The sequence below is a fragment of the Terrapene carolina genome, unplaced genomic scaffold (genome assembly GCF_002925995.2).
Source record: "Terrapene carolina triunguis isolate 2854851 unplaced genomic scaffold, T_m_triunguis-2.0 Scaffold374, whole genome shotgun sequence".
NCBI lineage: Eukaryota > Metazoa > Chordata > Testudines > Emydidae > Terrapene > Terrapene triunguis.
The window spans coordinates 5116077-5135935 of NW_020664725.1; the positions used below are offsets into that span (position 1 = coordinate 5116077).

The window sequence follows — 19859 nt, forward strand, 5'->3', positions numbered from 1 at the left end:
TGCAACTCCTCCACCTTTTCTACCCCGCCTGTCCTTCCTGAATGGTTTATATCCATCTATGACAGTGCTCTAGCCAAGTGAGTTACCCCACCAAGTCTCTGTTATTCCAATCACATCATATTCCTTGACTGTGCCAGGACTTCCATTTCTTCCTGCTTGTTTCCAAGGTTTCTTGCGTTCGTGTACAGGCATCTAAGATAACTAGCCAATTGCCCTACTTTCTCAGTATGAATCAGGGGGCCTCCCCTGTTGAACCCTCCTCATTGTGTTTCCTCCTCATTGTGTTTCCTCCTGGTATCCCACTTCCCCACTTACCTCTGGGCTTAGGTCACCATCCCCCAGCAAACCTAGTTTAAAGCCCTCCTCACTAGGTTAGCAAGCCTGCCTGCGAAGATGCTCTTCCCTCTCTTCATTAGGTGGATCTCATCTCTTCCTAGCAATCCTTCTTCCTGGAACAACATCCCATGGTCGAAGAATCCAAAGCCCTGTCTCCAACACCACCTGCGTAACCGTGCATTTACCTCCACAATTCGATGGTCCCTACCTGGGCCTCTTCCTTCAACAGGGAGGATGGCGAGAACACAACTTGCACCTCAAACTCCTTTATCCTTCTTCCCAGAGCCATGTAGTCTGCAGTGACCCGCTCAAGGTCATTCTTGGCAGTATCATTGGTGCCCATGTGGAGAAGTAAAAAGGGGTAGTGGTCCGATGGCTTGATCAATCTCCCCTAGTTGTACTGAGATGCTAAGGAGAGAGGCAGGATGGTCCAGTGGTTAGGGTGGTAGCCTTGGACTCAGCAGATCTGCGTCCTGTGTGTCCTTGGGCAAGCTGTTCTGTGCCTCAGTGCCTCAATTCCTCATCTGTACAATGCGGATACTAGCACTTATGGGGTGCTGTGAGGATAAATATGTTAAAAGATAGTCAGTTGCTCAGAAACTATGATAACGGGGCCAAGCAAGTACCTAAAATAGGTTATAGAATGATTTTTTAGTGAACTAGCTGCTGCCCCTACTGGATAGAATCAGAAATACTCAACTGTGTGCCTGAGCCCCTATACTACTTGGTGATTCACCTTTAGAACAAGTGGTAAGGGGCTGTGCTTTTGAAGCAGGGAACTCTGCGTTCTGTCCCTGTTGCCACAGTGAAGAGTTTTGAGTAGCCTGGGCAGGATAGTGACAGAGGATGTGGGTTTGGTATAGCATAAGCGCTAAGTATTTATTATTACTGTTGTTGTTGATGATGATGATAATGCCATTATAAGGTACTGTTAATTTAAATGTAAGGTGTGCAGGTGTTTAGGGACAGGCAGTACTATAAATAAAATGTTTCACAGAAAGTCGTAGTGCAGTGATTAGTTATTGAAAAATATAACACCATTAAATAATACAGAATAATACAAAGTGTTACAGATACTAAGTGCCAGATTTTTAAAGTTTCAGCACCCACAATTGGGACGCCCATGTGGCTCCCATCTAGGCACCTAAATAAAGGCCAGATTTGCAAATGAGCCCACCAGTCAATGTGCACTCAGCATGCTGAACTCTTTTGAATACACAGCTCTCTTTAATTCAGCTGCAGAGTAGCAAAGGAGAGGAATAAAGGGGAGTAGGTGGGGACCAATGGCATGTTTCAGCAGAGATTGTAAATGAGCTGGAGCGACACGAGGAGGGTGTTCAAGACACTGGGCACTGCGGAGGAGAAGGCTCTTGCACCAGTACTGCGGTGGTGAGGAAGTGAGGAGGCAGGAATGCATACCTCTCTGCTAAGGGCTGGATAGCTCCCAAGTTTTGGTAGAGTGGATCCAAGGGAATGTTGGAATTCCATGGGGAAAACCTCACCTGTAGACTAGAAGCTCTCCACTCCCTCCCCCACAAGCATGATCTAAGCATGTGAGTCTAAGGGGAGCTCAGCATGGTGCTACTTTAACAGTTGGCAGCATAGGTTTCATGTGGCATGGGTTGAGAGCATGTGGCACGCAGCCTTAGGGACATGCAGTGCTTGGGCAGAGTCCACAACCAGTTACATTTACTGCCATCATTTAAAATGGTGCATCTGACACTTCAGAGTGGGGGTTGAGGTGCCTTTGGTTTCCCTCGCCGCTCCAGAAACCTACTGTCTACGATTCCTCGTTCAGAAGGGTTGCAAAAATACACACACATGCCCCAGGCGTAAACACCAGGGGATTACATGCCACAGAGTGTCGGGACTGGGAACTCCAGGACTTGGCCTGCAGTTCCCTGCAACTCTAGTTTTAACTTGCTCCCATGTGCACCCCCTGCTCCCAGGTACCAGAATCATGCCAACCCCAGCCGCCCTTCTCTCATTAGGAGTGAAGCAGTGAGGTCTTGTGCTCTCTGCTCTCTCTTTCAGCTTCTTTTCCGTGGTCATTCAGATGAATCACACAAGCCTGCATCCCACAAAGGATGCCTGACCCTGCTTTTCCATTTAGAGCCAATCATCTAAATTCCAGCCACCCAGCCAGGAGCTGTCTCCCTACTGAGGCCGAAGGACCCACTGCAAAAAACAGTGCGTGTTCCACTCAAAGAATCCCACAGGCTGTTTCAAGTTCTCAGCCCTTTTCTCCTTCCATTGATTTGCATCTAAGGGGTTTGTGAGGCTGGGAACAGGTCGGGCCTGGGTGTTCCAGGACCCTATTGGAAATCAGATGTGCAAGGTCCACCCCATTGTGGCCTGCTCTGTAGGCAGGTTGGGTGAGAGTGGGGGGGAATGCTGGATTCCTAGTGCCTTAGTTGCCTCAGTTTCTCCATCTGTAAAATGGGGATAATTTCACTGGCCTGCTTTGTAAAGCTCCACAGATGAAAAGTGCTGTGTAAGAGTGAGGTGTTGTTATGCTGTAGCTATATAAATAGGATAGACTAAGCCAAAGGCCACCAATAGACAGGGCTGGTAATGGAGGCAGTGTGGTCTAGTGGCTAGGCCAATGGGCTAGGACTCAGGAGACTTGTACTCTAGGCTTGGTTCTGACCCTGCCCAAGTGGCTTTACCTCTGTTTCTGCTCCTAGCCTTTGTCTAGCTGGTCTGTTTAAAGTGCAAGTTCTTTGGGTCCGGGATTGTCTGTTACTAGGTGTTTGTACAGAACCTGGTACATTAGGGCCCTTTGGTGCTACTGTGATTACATGCTCAGCGGGTGCTCCTTGGGAACGCGCTGAGTGGGAAGGAGCCCTGTCTCAGAAGCTAGCTGCTGCCAGTGATAAATGGGGTGTGGTTCTGCTGTTTAACAGGGCTCATGCATGTGCCATGATTCCAGGGACTTAGCCTGGCTGTGCTAACCCACCAAGAAGCAGACTGCAAGGTTGTGCAAAGCAGCTTGATCCTGCAAGGTGCTGAGTGCCTCCTGGGAGCACCCTCAACCCTCACGGAAAGGCCCACATGTGCAGGACGGTGGGAAACGTTCTGGTGCCTCCTGGAGCTGTTCCTCTAATCTCCTCCAAATGCTCTGTGCACAGCAAGGGAAGGTTAGCAAGGGAGGCATGTTGGGAATGGGATTAGCTGTTTGGACGCCGCAGTATTAAACAATACTATGAAATCCCAGGACCCCGAACCACTTGGGCACCCGGGGCAGAGCCCCACTGACCCGTACGTTAATCCAGTCCTGACGCTGCCAACCTGTTTGGCATCAGAGGGCCACAGTTCAGACCCATCATTTCACAATGGGGCTTCTTGCCTAGCATCCCCGGTCCAAAATAGAGCGGTTGGGCTGTGCTTGGCTGGGAGACCTCTGGTCCTGCCGCAGGTGGAGTCATGGACTGGTAGGTGACGTGTCTCGGCGCCTCTCACCTGTGGATTTCACTGGGAGTTAGGCACCTAGGCGCCCTTGGGAAAAAAACTGGCACCTATCTGCATCTTAGGCACCTAAATCCCTTTAAAAACCTGACCTCGAGCCCCCTGGGATCCAGCTGGCAGGAAGGTGCCCTAGAGAGATGAGATCGTTATCACAAGCCACTGCACATGTGACCCAACCAGCGCTGTGTCCGGCAAAATCAAAAGGCCTTGCCAAAAGAGGCCCGCTGCCCGTGCTTCCCCCCGTGTTTGTGAGGGCGACACTGGCTAGCAAGTCTGCTCCCCTGACTCCGGTTTGATGGAGTAAGCTCCTAAGGAGGCAGCGGGATACAGGAGCTGTCAGCACTCACTGAGCGGCTGGGGAAGCCAAGGGACTGTGAGCTCCATTGTTCAGTGGGAACGTTGGCCCGCCACGGCACCCTCAACCTTTCAGATTTGAAAAACATCACTTTTTCCTTTTTAAAGCTTTCTTTTTTTTTTCTGGGGGATTTATTGTCCAATCTCTAATATCCTGAACAGGGACTTCCTGATACCATGTTCTCTCAGCTGGCAGGCAGACTTCAGGGGCTGGTGGGAGTACAGCAGGGGATCCTGAGCTGTTAACATTTGATCAGGGATTTTTTTTCCTCTGGGGAGGGAAAGGAGCATCTGTGAACCCCACCCCTGTGCCAGAAGCTCTGCACAGGATAACTCTGTTGGGCTCTAAGGGCATGACCTTGAACCAATTAAGCCAGTTGGAAGTTTGTTGTTGACTTCGGCGTGCGCAGGATCTGAAGCTCTGAGATCTGAGAGGGGAGAAGGGTCAGAGGAGGTGGGCACTAGGTCCTGCTTCAACTGTGCTCTCATCCTAGAAACCACTATCAGAGCTCACCTCCCTGGCACAGCAGGGCAGCAGACTTAGGGCCTGAGCCTGCCCTCCTTGACTTCAACCGGAGGATGAGCCGGGCCTTCCCACTGCTTATTGTGGGCCTTGAGGGCTTGATTCACCACTCTGTTATTTCACTTTTACATCAGCGTAGCTCCATGGAAATCATTGGTCTTCACACCTGGAGTAACCTAGCAAGGAACCAGGAATTCCATCAGGGGTCCTATCCTACCAAGTCCTGTGTCCTATTGGCTTCCACTTCAGTCAGGAGGAGGTCCATGGGGAGGCGGTTAGGGTGAAAGGTTGGAACAGAGGGCCGAGAACCAACTTCAGGATTCTGATTCTACCACTGTGTGACTTTGGGTAAGTCATGTCACCCAGTGCCTCAGTTTACCCTCCCATATAATAGCACCTGGGGAGGTGCATTTACAAATGTGAATAAATAAAATGACACTAATGATGCCTCACCTCCTTCCAAGGCATGTTGTGAGCATGAAGGTTTGCAAAGCTGTTAGATCCTCAGTTGAAAGGTGCTATGAAAGTGCAAAGTGTTATTAATATCCTGTACCTTGCCTCTAATAGAGTCTGCATTCATTCTGGGGAATTTCTGGATATAAACCAGACAGCTGCAGAATGACATTTCTTGAAAACATCTATGATTTATTTTGTGCTCTTTAATTCCATTTTGTATTGAATACACGTTTGTCACAGGGCTGCTGTTCAAATGGGCCTTTTAAGTCTAAAACAGACCTAGGGCAGGCGTAATTTACTTCAGCAGGCATAAACTGGCCTAGCTTAGCTGAAGTCAATTGCTGATTTACACCAGAAGAGGACCTGGCCTCATATTTTTAATTTGAAACTCTGTAGCTTGGAGCATTTGAGTGTGAAAATTGAGCCACTTTACGACAGATAACGACGCTCTGCATAACTAACCGTCTGGCCAGAGTTCTGTAGAATCTCTTCGAGCCACTGGGCGTCAGATCCTGGGAACAATATTGTTTTTGCAGAAACCCGAGTCTCTGGATGGGTTCCCTGGCTCTGCCTTTTCCATTTTGTTTTAAACACGTTCAGCTTTAGAGTCTGGGACTAGAAGCTGGCCGGGCTGCTGTGGTTCGTTCACATTGCACAACTTTTTGTGAAGAAAAAAAAAACGTTGGCAGATTTGATTGTTTTGTTTTTTGAGAGAGGTGGAAACTTGCACTGCTTGAGAGAGAGCACAAGTGAGCTGTTTGCCACAGCAAAACCTGCATGACTGGCTGTTGTGCTGAATCTCTCTCACCCCTTGTGCCACACAATGGAGGAACTATTTATTAACCTTATTCGGCCCCCTTCCCAATAGCATTGAAGGGGCTTATGGGGTATTAATCCTCACAACCCACCCCGAGAGGCAGAGAAGTATCTTATCCCCATTTTGTAGATGGGGAACCGAGACAAAGGGAGACTAAGTAATTTGCCCAAGGTCACACAGGAGGAGAGAGGGGGGAATTGAACTGGGTTTTCTGACCACTACTGTAATCATAACACCACCCTTGCACTCCCAAATCAGCTGCCTTGAAAGAAGGGTGCAAAGAAACCAGCACAGGGAGCTTTAAAATGATTAATGACTTTAACGTCATTCTGGGCAATCTCCGCCGAAGAGCAGATCCTGAGCAGGGGTAAATCAACCTCATTCGGTAGAAGTCAATGCAGCTACGCCGATTTACACCTGCTGAGAATCTGGCCCTCTGTGTCTTGATCCAGTATTTTTTATCGCAAGAGTGAGCACGGATTTGCAGTTAAAGCGTTGGAATGGCAAGCAGGAGATGTGGGCTACACTCTGGATCTACGTGACCATGGGCAGGTCACATTCATAGAATCATGGAATATCAGGGTTGGAAGAGACCTCAGGAGGTCATCTAGTCCAACCCCCTGCTCAAAGCAGGACCAATCCCCAACTAAATCATCCATTGCTGCTCCATACCTCAGTTTCCCCATCTGTAGAATGTGGCTAATCATCCAGGCCACCACTATGGTGTGCCTGGGATCTTTAGACGCAAAATGTTCTACTGTTATCTTTTCTTTTTTGTTGTGTTGATTCGCTGTGGGTCAGCCAGTCATGTCGTGTGCATTGGCAAGGTTCTGCTTTCGGCCCCTAACCTAATCTAGAAAAGATGCTGTAGCTCATGGGATCTGAAGGTGGCAAGTTGCGAGTTGAACCAGAAAAGTTGAAAGAAACTTAAAACTTCTCTGGACGCATCTCAGAAACGACCCCCTTCCTTCTTTAACTGGAGCTGGGCCCACCCACTGCAATGCCACTCTGCCGTCTTCCTGTCGCAGTTTTAGTGGGGCTCCCGGGCCTCAGCTTGTTGGCAAATGATGCCAAAAGCTTAGAGTTAATATGCAGTTTTATGTACCTGCCAAGGATTATCAAAGGGGAGGAATGAAAGTCACTGGCTGGCTGCCAAGGATGGGGAAGAAGAAGCCATTTGGTTACAAGGGGAATGGGCTACAATTTAAGCCTTATCTATTGTGCTCTGATTTCAACCACTACCATACTGACACTGGTGCAAGCCCCTAGTGTAGACAGCACAAGGTGCAATTTCCACCAATGGTTTCAAGCAGGGGAAAATTCCACTGGTACATATATAGCAGCTTTGCTTGTTTACCCCAATGGCTCTTAGCTGGGTAGAAAGGTTCACTTGGCAAAATGCAGCTGGGAACCAGTCCCCAGCACTGCCGCTGGAAGAACAAGAAACCCAGACTGGCCTCTGTCCTTGGGAGATGTCTTGTCAGATTCTTAATGCACAGTGGGTTGTTTTTAAGTCTGACCTATTTGCAGCACGGATTGCGGTTTCTATTACAAACAACAGTAAAATAAAAATAAAAACAGACAAGTTAAATGAGCTCCTTTCCCCCCTTTTCTCTCTCTTCCCTCTGCTCTCCTCCATGCTCCCTCTTTCTGTTTTTCTTTTCATGCCAATAACTAATTTAAAAAACTGAAGAGGCTTTTGCAGAGCCAGATGGACTGGGCGAGTGCACGTGGATTTTTCCACAAGGAGATTCGCTCCGGTCTCCTTGCTCTTCTCCAGCCCCAAACGATGAGAATGGACAAGGGCATGAGCAGCGCCACCTCCTGGCTCTTATTCACTCGAGGGGTTGCGGAAGGAGTTGGGGGGCAGCAGTTCATCTGTTGAAGTGCTTTCTGATGAGGATGATGGTTGTTTTGAATGTTGCGTGTTAGCGTGGTTTTTATGGTTTCTTTGTTGTCCACAAGGAGACTTTGGAATCCTTTTTCGTTTAAAGCCCTGGCTTGATTCATGTTGAATAACCTAGTGGCTCGTCCCTTCACTACCTCTAAGTCTGGTCCTTGAGTGGTTTTTCTGTCCAGCCACTCCAGAACAAGAATGAGAAGATGGGCTGGGGAAAACGTGGATTGTGAACTGTTCAGCAATAACAATAAAAAAAACTAGGGATTTAAAATGCAGGATTCTGATGACACATCTTTGCCCCAAGCCAATCCTCACCCACCAGTGTTGCTTGTTGTGAAATCAGAGCCCATTGTTTTTCCCCCTTTCTCTAACACAGTGCTTTGCCGCACCCTTCCAGGGCCCCTTCAATGTCCTTGGAAGGTTTCCTGCAGCTTCCGAATCAGTCATGGGCCAGATCCTCACTTGATGTCAATCGGCATGGAGCTTCGCTGATTGACACCTGCTGTGGATCTGGACCCATAACTCAAGGCTGCCCATGATCCACAGTGGTCAGAGACAGAAAAAACTTGCTGTGTTCACCATTCAGTGTTTAGCAAGGTTCTTTCTTCTAAGTGGGAGGAAATAACTGTGGCATCTCATCAGATACTCCATGCAATAATAAGTGCTGGGAAATGTTGACTTTTTAATGGCAGCTACTCTACCAAGTCATCTAGTACATCTCCCTGCAGAGACCTAGATTTTCCAGGGCTTTACCAAGGTCAGCTGTTAAAGTGCCTGGGCTTCCACCCTTCCCCTTAGGAGCCCAGTACAGCTCCCCATCAGGATGTTTTTCATGATCTCCATTGTGAACTTTCCTTTCCGTCCAACCTCTCCTAAACCATGAACAGTTCCTCTGTTTCCTGGATATTTACCAGTTCTTAAGGCAGGCTCCTTGGGATCCATGTACGGTAACCAGATGTCCCGATTTCATAGGGACAGTCCCTATATTTGGGGCTTTTTCTTATATAGGTGCCAATTACCTCCCACCCCCAGTCCCGATTTTTCACGCTTGCTATCTGGTCACCCTAGATCCATACCACACAATCACAGGGCAGGCAGAAGAAGCAGCGAGGCAGAGGAGCAGGCGGCTGTGCAAGGCACACCTGATTGCAGCCTCGCGATGGGCCAGGAGGATGAGCAAGGGCTCTGGAGTGGAAAGAAGGCACAGATTTTGGGAGGGTGGGGGGCAGCTGAGAGGCAGATTCTGACTAGACAGACATTCAAATTTTGTTGGGTTCAGTTTACATTTAGCCTCAGTCCACCCCATCTATTCCCATGGGACCAGATGGTGCCTGACACTAGCACGGGTGTACAAAACGGGGCGGAGGGCACTAAGCGCTTTTGTTTTCCTCTCTGCCCTCCACTGCCAACTTGTGCCCCCCACAGGAGTCAAGCACAGGCCCGGTCCATACTACCACCACCTGTGCAGGGAGGAGATGGAGGCCCAGGCCTCACCCCTGCTCCCACCCTCTACCAGCCACCTCCTGCACAATGTCTCCCAAAGCTCCACCTGTCCCATGCCATGTCTTATTATTTAACATTCATATTGTGGCAGTGCCTACAGGTCAGAGAGGTCAGAGTCCCATTGTGCCAGGCACTGTACAGACAGATCAAAAATGACAGGCCCTGCCCCAAGGCCCTTGCCCTATAATGGACAATACATAACAGGTGGCTGAAACACATATGTAGGCCAGGGCACGGAGACAAAGTAACTAAAGCGTGTGTAAAATTTCTTAAGCAATAATCACAACTAGCCACCTGTCTAGCCTTCCTGGCGCAGTCTGAACTCAACTCCTCCTTCCCTCTTGTCGTTTGTCATTAGATCCTTCCTATGATGCGGTCAGGAGAGCCGGATGGGGCAATAACATGAACTCCAGCCTCACCAAAAGTAAGTAGCCCTGTTGTGGGTGGCAAATTCTGATGCAGAGGATCGAAACATGGTCATGAGTTGGGCAAGGTTTGGTTTGCTTGTTGTACAGGCATCAGAATGACTGAGGATCCAGGCCCTATTAACTTCCAGTCTCTTGTGAGACTTAATTCATTAGAGCCATCCTTACATTGGACAAGATTCTGATACAATTAATCATGATGAATGACGCCATACTCCAATACCTTACTACTGCTCAAAGGAGAAAGGTGCCACTCACCGTGAGAAAGAGTAGCAAATTCTGGCCCTTAATATTTGTAAAGCACATTGAAGTCATCATATGGATGATCCTATAGACACTGGTGTCACATGTCCTGGGGCTACAAGTTGTCCCTGAGCAAGATATTACTCAGCTGGGGTAAGGCTGGCAGAATTTGGCACTAAATCAGTACTTTCTGTTTAGGAGCTTTATGGAAAATGCTCACTCAGAATGGGAAGATCATCCTTTGTTTTATAGCATTATCTCTGTTATCAGTGAGGATCTGAATGGGTGGAGCAGATGCTAGGGCTAAGGTTGAACTGATTTGTCGTGCTGGTCAGGAATTTTTTGACCAAACTTTTTTTTTTCCTTCAGAAAATGTCGATTTTCCAAAACCAAAATTGTTCATGGGAAAGGCTCATTTGGCGAATTTCCCATTTAAAAAAAAAATCCAGAAAAAAGTTGAGAAATCGTTGACATCCCATTTTGCCCTTTTCTAAACAAAAAATTCCATTTTTCAATTTGAAGCAACCGTTGGTTTCGAAATTTAGGTTAACTGAGAGTAAAAAAGAATTTCAAAAGGTCAAAATGATCAAATGGAAGCATTTAGTTTGACCTGATTCAAAATTCTTTACAATGTTTCCATTGATGAAAATTGTGATTTTGACTTTTCATCCCTGTTCAGGGTAATAAATATGTATGAAAACTCAACAATTCCCATATGACCACAAAACTGTTTCCTGCCGATCTCCACTGGCTTGGTCATGTTCACGTATACACTGTATCCATCTTGTTCCCTATTTGTTCCCTCTCCTCTGCTTGCAGTACATCTAAGATCTCACTTTTCCTGTTATTACAGGTCCCCCGGTTGCAGGGACTCAAACTGTGAATAAGAATACAGAACAGCAACGGCCCCAACCAGGTAAATGTGTCCAGTGTGTGCTCGGCTGTATCCCATAAACAACTTCATTTCCCAACCTGGTATTGTAATGTTTCAAGCAAGGACAGTCTTAGGCACAAGTTAAGTGGGCTCAAACACTTATAATACTTGGTCAACTCTGTTCATCCACCAACAAGGCTTATCCAAAACCCCTTTCTTCTGGCTGCTTATTGACGCCCCTCCCCCCCATTTAAAAGAGATGTCCCTGTATCCGCTTTGTCATGTGCAGTGTCCAAAATCCTTAGTGTCAGCTGCTTTGGTATCTCCTTTGACATCCCACAGCAGGCAGTGTAAAGGATTCTGAAAGAGCTAGTCAACGGAGCTGCTTCTGCCACAGTGGTGAAGGGTCTACGGGCTGGATTCTAACCTCCCTTACACCAATATAAATTGGGAACATCTCCAGCAAAGTCGACAGAGGTACACCACTATCAAAGCACCGTAAATAAGAGAATCAAGTCCTATCAGGCTTCAAGCAGTGATAGTTCTTGCTTGGGTTTCCCAACTAAATGACGCCCTCTCAATGTTCTGCACAGCTGCTTTGTACCTTTCTTTGTTAGGGTGTAAAGTCAGCCATGAGCCAACACCAAAATCCAAGGGACAATGAAGGGAAGTAGAGAGATTACAGCAGTGGGGCCCCAGGAAAAGGGGGGAGATTCATTCCTAATAAACACATGATGGAATTTCTAAAAAGCATTCAGCAGGAGCCTCATTCTGCTTCCGTTAGCATCTGCAGTAAAACACCCATTGACTTTAGTCAGAGCTGAGTTGGACCAATCTTCCGTTGACTTCACTGGGAGCAGAGCTGAGCCAATATGGAGTGTTTTTGAAAATCCCACCTGCACACAAGAAGAGGAAATAATCAGCCCAACTAGAAAATGAAGCACACTTAAGCAAGTGGCCCAACTGCTCACATTAAAGCAAATGTATTTGCTCTGATCCAGTCGTGATGTGCTGGCCTGATGCTATGTTTTCATGCAGCCAACTGCTGTAGCTGGTGCTGTGGCATGTGTCCAGTGGGGATTTTGATCTTAAAAAGTGGGATACTCTATGAAAACAGTGCAGCAGCCACTAGGTTATTAAATCCTCCCTAAGTAATGTGCGTCTGTACATTAAACAACATAAGAGGCCAATGGGACTGATCTGTGGGAGGGGAGTGGCAATGTAAAAAAGGAAGGAAAATGGACATCTGGATTATTCTGGTTAAGAAAAATAGAGAAGTGCTTTGTTTCTTTTTGTGCAGTAGAGTAAAGAAAAGATTTCTTGTCTCTTTGTTTAGATCCCTATCAAATTCTGGGACCCACCAGCAGCCGCCTAGCCAACCCAGGTGAGTTCAGTTTGGGACACCAGACCACTATCTTAAAAGCAAATTCCAACTCCTGTTTAAACGGCCAACTCTCTCATGAGCCACCGCTCCAGACTCGGCTGGAATCATAGCTTTTGTCCCTCTGCTGCTTGTGTAGAGTATATGGGCCATTGGATTGAATAGGAGTGGATCCCACATCTGTCCTTACCACTGCCCTCTGTGCTGGTCATGGCAGCTGGTGTGGAGAATTTCTTCATGATCCCCTACATGGCTGTACTATTGGTAGCTTCCATGTGCAGTCCCCACCATGGGCCTTAAATACAGTAGTAAGAAGGATCTTGAGTGACTGTCTTCCCCAGGAGTGACATTTCACTATTATAAGGCCAGGGTGGACAAATGATATAGTAAAAGGACAATACAAGAGTAAAACTGGGTGGATAGTGCCAAATAGTCTTTGTTTGAATACAAACAATGAAGTCACTTCTTCGGTATTGGACACCGCATGAAGTTGCTCACCACAAGCATTCTACCCTTCTCCCTCAAAGCAGCTAACCAGATTTGAACCCAGGAACTTTAATACTATGCCACAGAGTAGAAGTCCTAAATTGCTTAAGCTCTTAGCTAGCTTCTGTGGACACCATTTGCAGGCTTGCTATGTTTACACAATGACTCCCTGATCAAGTCATCTATAGACCTCTGGTAATAGGAGCAAGATCATGAGCATCTCTTGCTTGAGCTAACAGACAAGGTCGATTCGCATCGAGGCTGTTGCAATCTCGTAAACCTCTTTACATGGCCCAGCCACAAGAGGGGGACAAAGATCCACCTTGTCATTAATGTGGGTTACATTTGCACAAACACGTGTTCTGTTCGCAGAGGGAGAAGGTGTTGAATGCTCACGCGAAAACGGATTCTCATGAGCCTCCTTACAGGAAGTGTTAGTACGGCCATCTTGAAATAGTCTAGGAGTCATCCAGTCTGAGAGAAGAAATAATACTGTGATTTAGGTGATCAGCCACAAGGCTGCACATGGCAAATTATGAACTGCAGGTATTTGCAGCAATAGTTATGAAAATAGTCAGTGAGCAAAGCGAGGTCGAAATACGCTTATGTCAGCTATTCAGTGAATAATTCTGAATAATGACCATGTTCATAAAAAGCCCATTTATGAATGCTTTGTAGATTTGTCGATTTTAATGCCAGAGGGGACCATTCTGATCAGCTAGTCTGACCTCAAACAGAAGAAGAGGCTGAGTGACTTGTTTTCTGGGAATAGGTGGGCCGGCCCTCCACAAGAGTTTGTAAGGCTTGAAGGAAACTTTCCCATCAAAGATTGAGATAGTCCCTCTGTTTCCTGTCTTTGTCTTTTCGTTTAAGCAGGAAATGGAATGTCATTTCCTTTTCTCTTTGGCTCGCTTCATGCAGGGAGTGGGCAGATCCAGCTGTGGCAGTTCCTCCTTGAGTTGCTGTCGGACAGTTCCAATGCCAACTGCATCACGTGGGAGGGGACCAATGGGGAGTTCAAGATGACAGACCCCGACGAGGTGGCCAGGCGCTGGGGAGAGCGCAAGAGCAAGCCCAACATGAATTACGACAAGCTGAGCCGAGCCCTCCGATACTACTACGATAAGAACATTATGACCAAAGTGCATGGCAAAAGGTATGCCTACAAATTTGACTTTCACGGCATTGCCCAGGCTCTCCAGCCTCATCCAACTGAGTCTTCAATGTATAAGTACCCATCAGATCTTTCCTATATGCCTTCTTACCATGCACACCAACAGAAGGTGAACTTTGTGCCCCCCCACGCTTCCTCCATGCCTGTCACATCATCCAGTTTCTTCGGAGCAGCAGCATCCTATTGGACCTCCCCTACGGGCAGCATCTACCCAAACCCCAATGTCCCGCGTCATCCCAACACTCATGTACCATCGCACTTGGGCAGCTACTACTAGATGTTTTTACCTTCAGTGGCCTTTATCAATCTGGTTGGATGCTCTCTTTACTTCTGGGATTTTTTGGACCTTTTTTGGATATTTTGTGGGCCATTGTTGTGGGGGGAATTAAAAACTGGATATTAGTTATTCTTGGATCAAACCTTCTCTCTTTTTTTTTTCTTTTTTTTTTGTAATTTTGCCTCTTCTATCTTGAAATGAGAGATGGATACCTCTGCAGGCCAGTACTCTGTGTTTTTATTTTGGTTCTAAGTCTTATGTCCTCTGTAGGAATTGTCCATGAAGATTGCTCACCACAACCTGGAATGATTATCAGCATTTGAATTTTTACGAGACAAGAGAAAAAAAAATTAGCAGTCCGAAGGCTCTTAACAAGACATATATCCAGCCGTGGGTCTTAGAAGAATGCTATGTTTGTTTAACGGGGACTTAGGACTACATGTGTGTTTTTGGCGGGAGGGTTTCTGATTTCGGGGAGGGGATGGAAGAGTCAGATATTATGTTGTGAGGACCTGGGGCTGCAGAGGATGGCAACTGGAATCTTAGCTTTAATTAAGGCCAATGAGGTTTTTCACCCAACTGGAAATTTTATATATATATAAAGAAGTAAAGGGCATTCAAGGAACCTTTCTAGAGTGTGCAACTTGTGTTGGACTGTATATTAACTCCAGAAACATCTGAGACCAGAACAAAAGAAAGTAACCTAACATCAAGCACAGACATTCCTTGAGAGCAAAAATGAAATAAACGACAGCAGATCCTGGAGAGCTCTGCCAAAGCTTTCGGGATCGCTAAGCGCTACCGATTCGCGAACGCTGTGCGTTTGTCAGACCGTCATTCTAAGGGTCAGCTAATCAGAAGGCTACTTACTGTATAAGTTATGCAGAGTTATTTTTTCCCTATATCTCACAATATTAAAAGAAAGATGAAATAAAACGAGTTGACCTCAGTCACAAATGCAGGTTATTTTTACTACCAGATCAGTTGTTTGTGGGTTTTTATGTTGTTGTTTGTCTTGTTTGGTTTTTTTTAAATGTAATTTGTACATCTTTTCAATCTGTACATTTGGGCTGTAGCTTTGTACTTTTTGCGAAAAAAATTAAAATGAAAAAAAGATACATGTAAAGTATCTGGTGGGAATAGAGCCCTGATCCCACAACCGGATCCAGGCAGATTTCTTTCCTATCCTAGTGTGGAACACGTCTGAGCTCATTGGGAGTGTCTAAAGCACAGTTTTTGTGCTCCTGTTTTAGCTTGAGTTCGTTGATGCTAATTAACTCAAGTCAGCCAACATGTTTGTATTCAAGCTAGTTGAAAAAAAGGATCAACATTTTCCATTCACGACAATTTTCCATCAAAACTGAGTTTTTCAAACATTTTGATAATTCTATAAAGCTGGTTGAAAATCAACAAACATTCCTCCCCCCCCCCAAAAAAATTTTTGAAAAGCTTTTGTAGAACATTTTTATCAAACATTTGAAAAATTTCAACTACCTCTAATTTGCGAAGCTAGTCTTGATGATCCAGGAATGTTTATTTCAGGACAGAAACATGAAGGTCTTGGAACAAATGTTTATAGAGGTCTTAGATTGGTACTTACAAGCTTATTAGCTAATTTGGAATTAATTGACAATCATTTAACAGGAGCAAAAATATCTAGTGTAGACATAACCTCTGAATGTCTGTGTCAGTGCAAGGGTTAGTCCACGTGTATTTGCTTGCAGAATTGGGACCTTAAAACAGAACATTATAGTTTGGTCATAACTTTAAACAGAAGCACTGATGCCATTATTTAACAAAAGAGGAAAACAAGATCAAGCTAATCAGTTTAGGTCTTAGTGCTTTTGGAATGTTTATAGGTAACATTACTGCAATAATCGCAAAAAAAATAAAAAATTATTAAAAAAATTTCCCCATGGAAATGGGCTTTTGCTACTATATATATGCAATGTATTTTTGGATATTAAAATATATATAATTTTGCAAGTAATCTTTGTGGGTTTTTTTAAAAAAATGTATTAAATGTTACGCTGACAACTGTTGTATGAGGATTATGATGTAAAAAAATGTGAGAAAATAAATGGCTGTTTTCTTCTCTAAGACATCATATTGTTACACTTTTTTCCCCAACCTCACAGCAAAACCATGAACTTCCAGGCTAAACGATATTTATTTTAGATGCAGAGAAAGAAACTAAGAGCAAAGTAAATAATACTTTGCCTTTGTATACCACTATTCATCAATAGATTTCAAAGCGCTTGACAAAGGAGGCAAGTATCATTCATTATCCCCATCTTACAAATAGGGAAACTGAGGTACAGGGAAGTGCAGTGACTTGCCCAATGTTACCCAGCAGGCAAGCAGAAGAACCCAGGTTTCCTGAGTTCTAGACCAGTGCTTCCATCACTAGAACACACTTCTCTAATGGCTACCCTATTGGTTTAGACTATGCTGACTCCCTGTGTTACAGTCATTATTGAGGGTATAGACTTACCTCTGATTGTCCAACCTTTGGGGTTTTTTAACAAATTATTAATGGAGACTCTCCATGTATTTTCCCCCCTCCACACACAACCCATCACAAGCAAGTTTCCAGTCCAATAATCTTCACGTGCTTGATTAATGAAGATTCACTCTGAACAGTGACTCTAAAAATGGCACCTTCTTACCCAACAGATCTGTTCCCTGGGTGTATTCCACTGGACCTGCTCATTTTAGTTACAAACGTAAGTGTTTCCTTGTTTAACTGTTTGTTAAACACAGCTATGATAGAGCGAGCTGTGTTCTATTCCAACTGTGCCCCACCAATAGAACTGCTGAGTAGTTTCCAGAGGCAGGCATGTGCTTTCACAGGTGTCAGTGTTGGCAAAATGTGAAGACCATGAGTTTGCACACATGTCGTTTGGGGCAGAATCGCAGAGCAGTAAGGGTATACAGGTATCACCGAGAGCAAAATTTGCCCTGCAGAATCCTTGGCCAAAATGTTCAAAAGTGAGTTGTGACTTGGGGAACATCAGTTTTCATCTTAAACCTTCTGAAATGGAGGTGTCTAAAATTGGCCACTGCAAAATGGAACCACTTCAGATCATTGGTCAGATTCCAAACTCTTGGAATTGGTAACTAGAGATGCCATACAAGCCACTAGTGGTTCACCTTGACTCCCAAGCTGAGTTTGCAGGACTGAAGTTCTGAGGGAAAACCCATTTTTTTAACGTGTAAACAGAGCATATTTGCACTAGGCATGATTGAGAGAATATAAATATGGAGTCTAATGGTACTAATTCTACAGTTGCTTTTCTGAGGAGAATAGAGCGGAAGGGAGCTGAGGTACAGCAGGATTATGTCAGAAAGTTTTATAAAAAGAATGGTTTACAACTCGTGAATGTGAGTTTTTTGTGTGGACAGGGCAGCAGGGAAATGATTTGCTCTGCATTAATGTTCAGAATTCAAAGCTAATTGGTGAAATCCCATCTACACCAAGGCCCATGGGAGTTTTGCCATTGACTGCAACAGAGCCAGGATTTTTATCCACTGGGTCTATTCGGCTACCGAAAGTAGCTAGGCTCAAGTAATGTTAAGAGTCTGTCTTCAGTGGACATATAAAGCCCTGTGGCTCTCTGCTGACAGCTGTTGGTGAGCAAGGGACCAAGTGGGCCAGGCCTCATTTGCAGTTCAGTTACATGACTATTTGGGACATTTTGGCATGTAGAGCTTGGAGGCAATAAAATACTATTGTCCCAGTTGGGAAATGAAGGAGAAAAGATCTGCACCATATAGGCCGGGGGTGAAGGGTCACCTAGTAATGAGGCACAGTTGGGTAAGGACGCTTAGGCAGCAATGGGGAGATGGATGACATTCTAATTTTTGTGAGGAGTTTATTTCTGCTGGGAAGGACTTTGCAAAGGGTCCCATATCCTGCTGATGACTCGTTAAACGGCTGTATTAGGACAGTTTCAAGGCAGTGGACTGAAGCAATTTTGTGGCAGGCGGAGGTGGGCGGGGCGGAACACCCAGAGAGCTGCCGTTTACCTCAGGGACTCTGATGGGGGCCTCCCTACTCAGCAATCAGAGCCCAAATCATTTCAGCTGGGTCAGAAGGCAGAGTCCCTGGAGCAGCCCAGAGCACCAAACTGCCAGGGTCCTTGGACTCCAGCAACCCCGGACAACAGACGGTGAGTGGGGAGGTGGGGCAGAGGGAAGTGGCCGGAGCGTGGTCGGTCGCCACTCACAATGGCAAGAGGAGGGCTAGGTTGGGATTATTGTTAAGACACCCTAGGGGAGAGGGAGTTTTACCTCATAGAAAATGTTAATTAATTAATTGCTGGCTTTCCCAAGTGCATTCTGTCATCCCTTCTAATAAGTTCTCTTTTTTGTAAACCCCAGGAGTCAGTGCTTATGAGCGGGGAAGTATTGCCTATCAAGGGTGCCCAGGGTGGTTTACATAGTTACCCAGGTTTCTGGGCGGGGGATTGAGCTGGTGTTATTTACATTTTCCAAAGGAACCCCTAGAAAATTGAACCTGGGCCTCTTTTGCTGCTGACAGCACCTGGCAGAAGCGTTCCATACAAGACCTGGAAACTGACTTTTTACCTCCCCCTTTTTGCCTAGGTATTAAGACATATAAGACAGTGGTTCTCAACCAGGCGTACCCCTGGGAGTATGCAGGGGTCTTCCAGGGGGTACATCAGCTCATCTAGATATTTGCCTAGTTTTACATCAGGCGACATAAAAAGCACTAGCAAAGTCAGCACAAACTAAAATTTTGCATAGACAATGACTTGTTTATACTTCTCTATATACTCTACACTGAAATGTAAGTACAATATTTATATTCCAATTGATTTATTTTATAATTATGTGGTAAAAATGAGAAAGGAAGCCATTTGTCAGTAACAGTGCGCTGTGACACTTCTATATTTTTATGTCTGATTTTGTAAGCAAGTAGATTTTAAGTGAGGTGAAACTTGGGGGTACGCAAGTTAAGTCAGACTCCTGAAAGGGGTACAGTCATCTGGAAAGGTTGAGAACTACTGATATACGATATGCAGGATCAGCCATTGTTACATGGGACTGGGGTCATTCTAAGGGCTGCCTTACTTTTCATTTGAGATGTGCCTGAGTATTTTGGAACCAAATCTTGAGGTGAAAGACATCAAATTTCAGGTGTCTAGGAGTACACCTCTCTCTGATCCTCATGCTTCAAAACATAAACAGATGAACAGATGTGGAAAGGAAGAAACCTGCTTTGGTAGCGTGTTCTCTGTGTAGGTCTGTGAACGGCACACATTCCTCTGCAGTCTACAACATTGACCACCAGTGGAGATTGGATACTAGACCTAGTGTCAAATCTTTATGGGCTTAAGAGATCCATTTCAGCCGTGACATTGAATTTCCTGACAGCTGTGACAGACTTTGAATCTTATTTAAATGCAGAGGAATTTTCCTGTCTTAACACCTTTTTGTTTTTACATTAGTAAGGAATAGAAGGGAAAGGAAATAATAAATGTCTATCATACTCTTGCCCAGCAAAGGGCTCTGAGACTCCTTCAGGCTTGCTGCCTCTCAAGGGAACATTGACTGCACGGGAAATATGCAATTCTGAGTTCCTTTTTTGCAAACTTTTACCCTGAAGCTGGACCATT

At 45.5% G+C, this 19859-nt stretch overlaps 1 protein-coding gene across 7 annotated transcripts in view; it reads left to right on the forward strand.

The window, feature by feature from the left end:
* FLI1 (Fli-1 proto-oncogene, ETS transcription factor) overlaps positions 1–15316 on the forward strand; it is a 114766-nt gene extending 99450 nt beyond the window's left edge. For all 7 annotated transcript variants that reach the window (XM_024209624.3, XM_024209623.2, XM_024209627.2 and 4 more), the window contains 4 exons: positions 9716–9781; positions 10879–10941; positions 12236–12283; positions 13688–15316. In XM_024209624.3, coding sequence (XP_024065392.1) covers positions 9716–9781; positions 10879–10941; positions 12236–12283; positions 13688–14217 — 707 coding nt within the window. In that variant the 3' untranslated portion in view covers positions 14218–15316. The remainder of the gene's footprint in view (positions 1–9715; positions 9782–10878; positions 10942–12235; positions 12284–13687) is intronic.
* The last annotated feature ends 4543 nt before the right edge of the window (positions 15317–19859 follow it).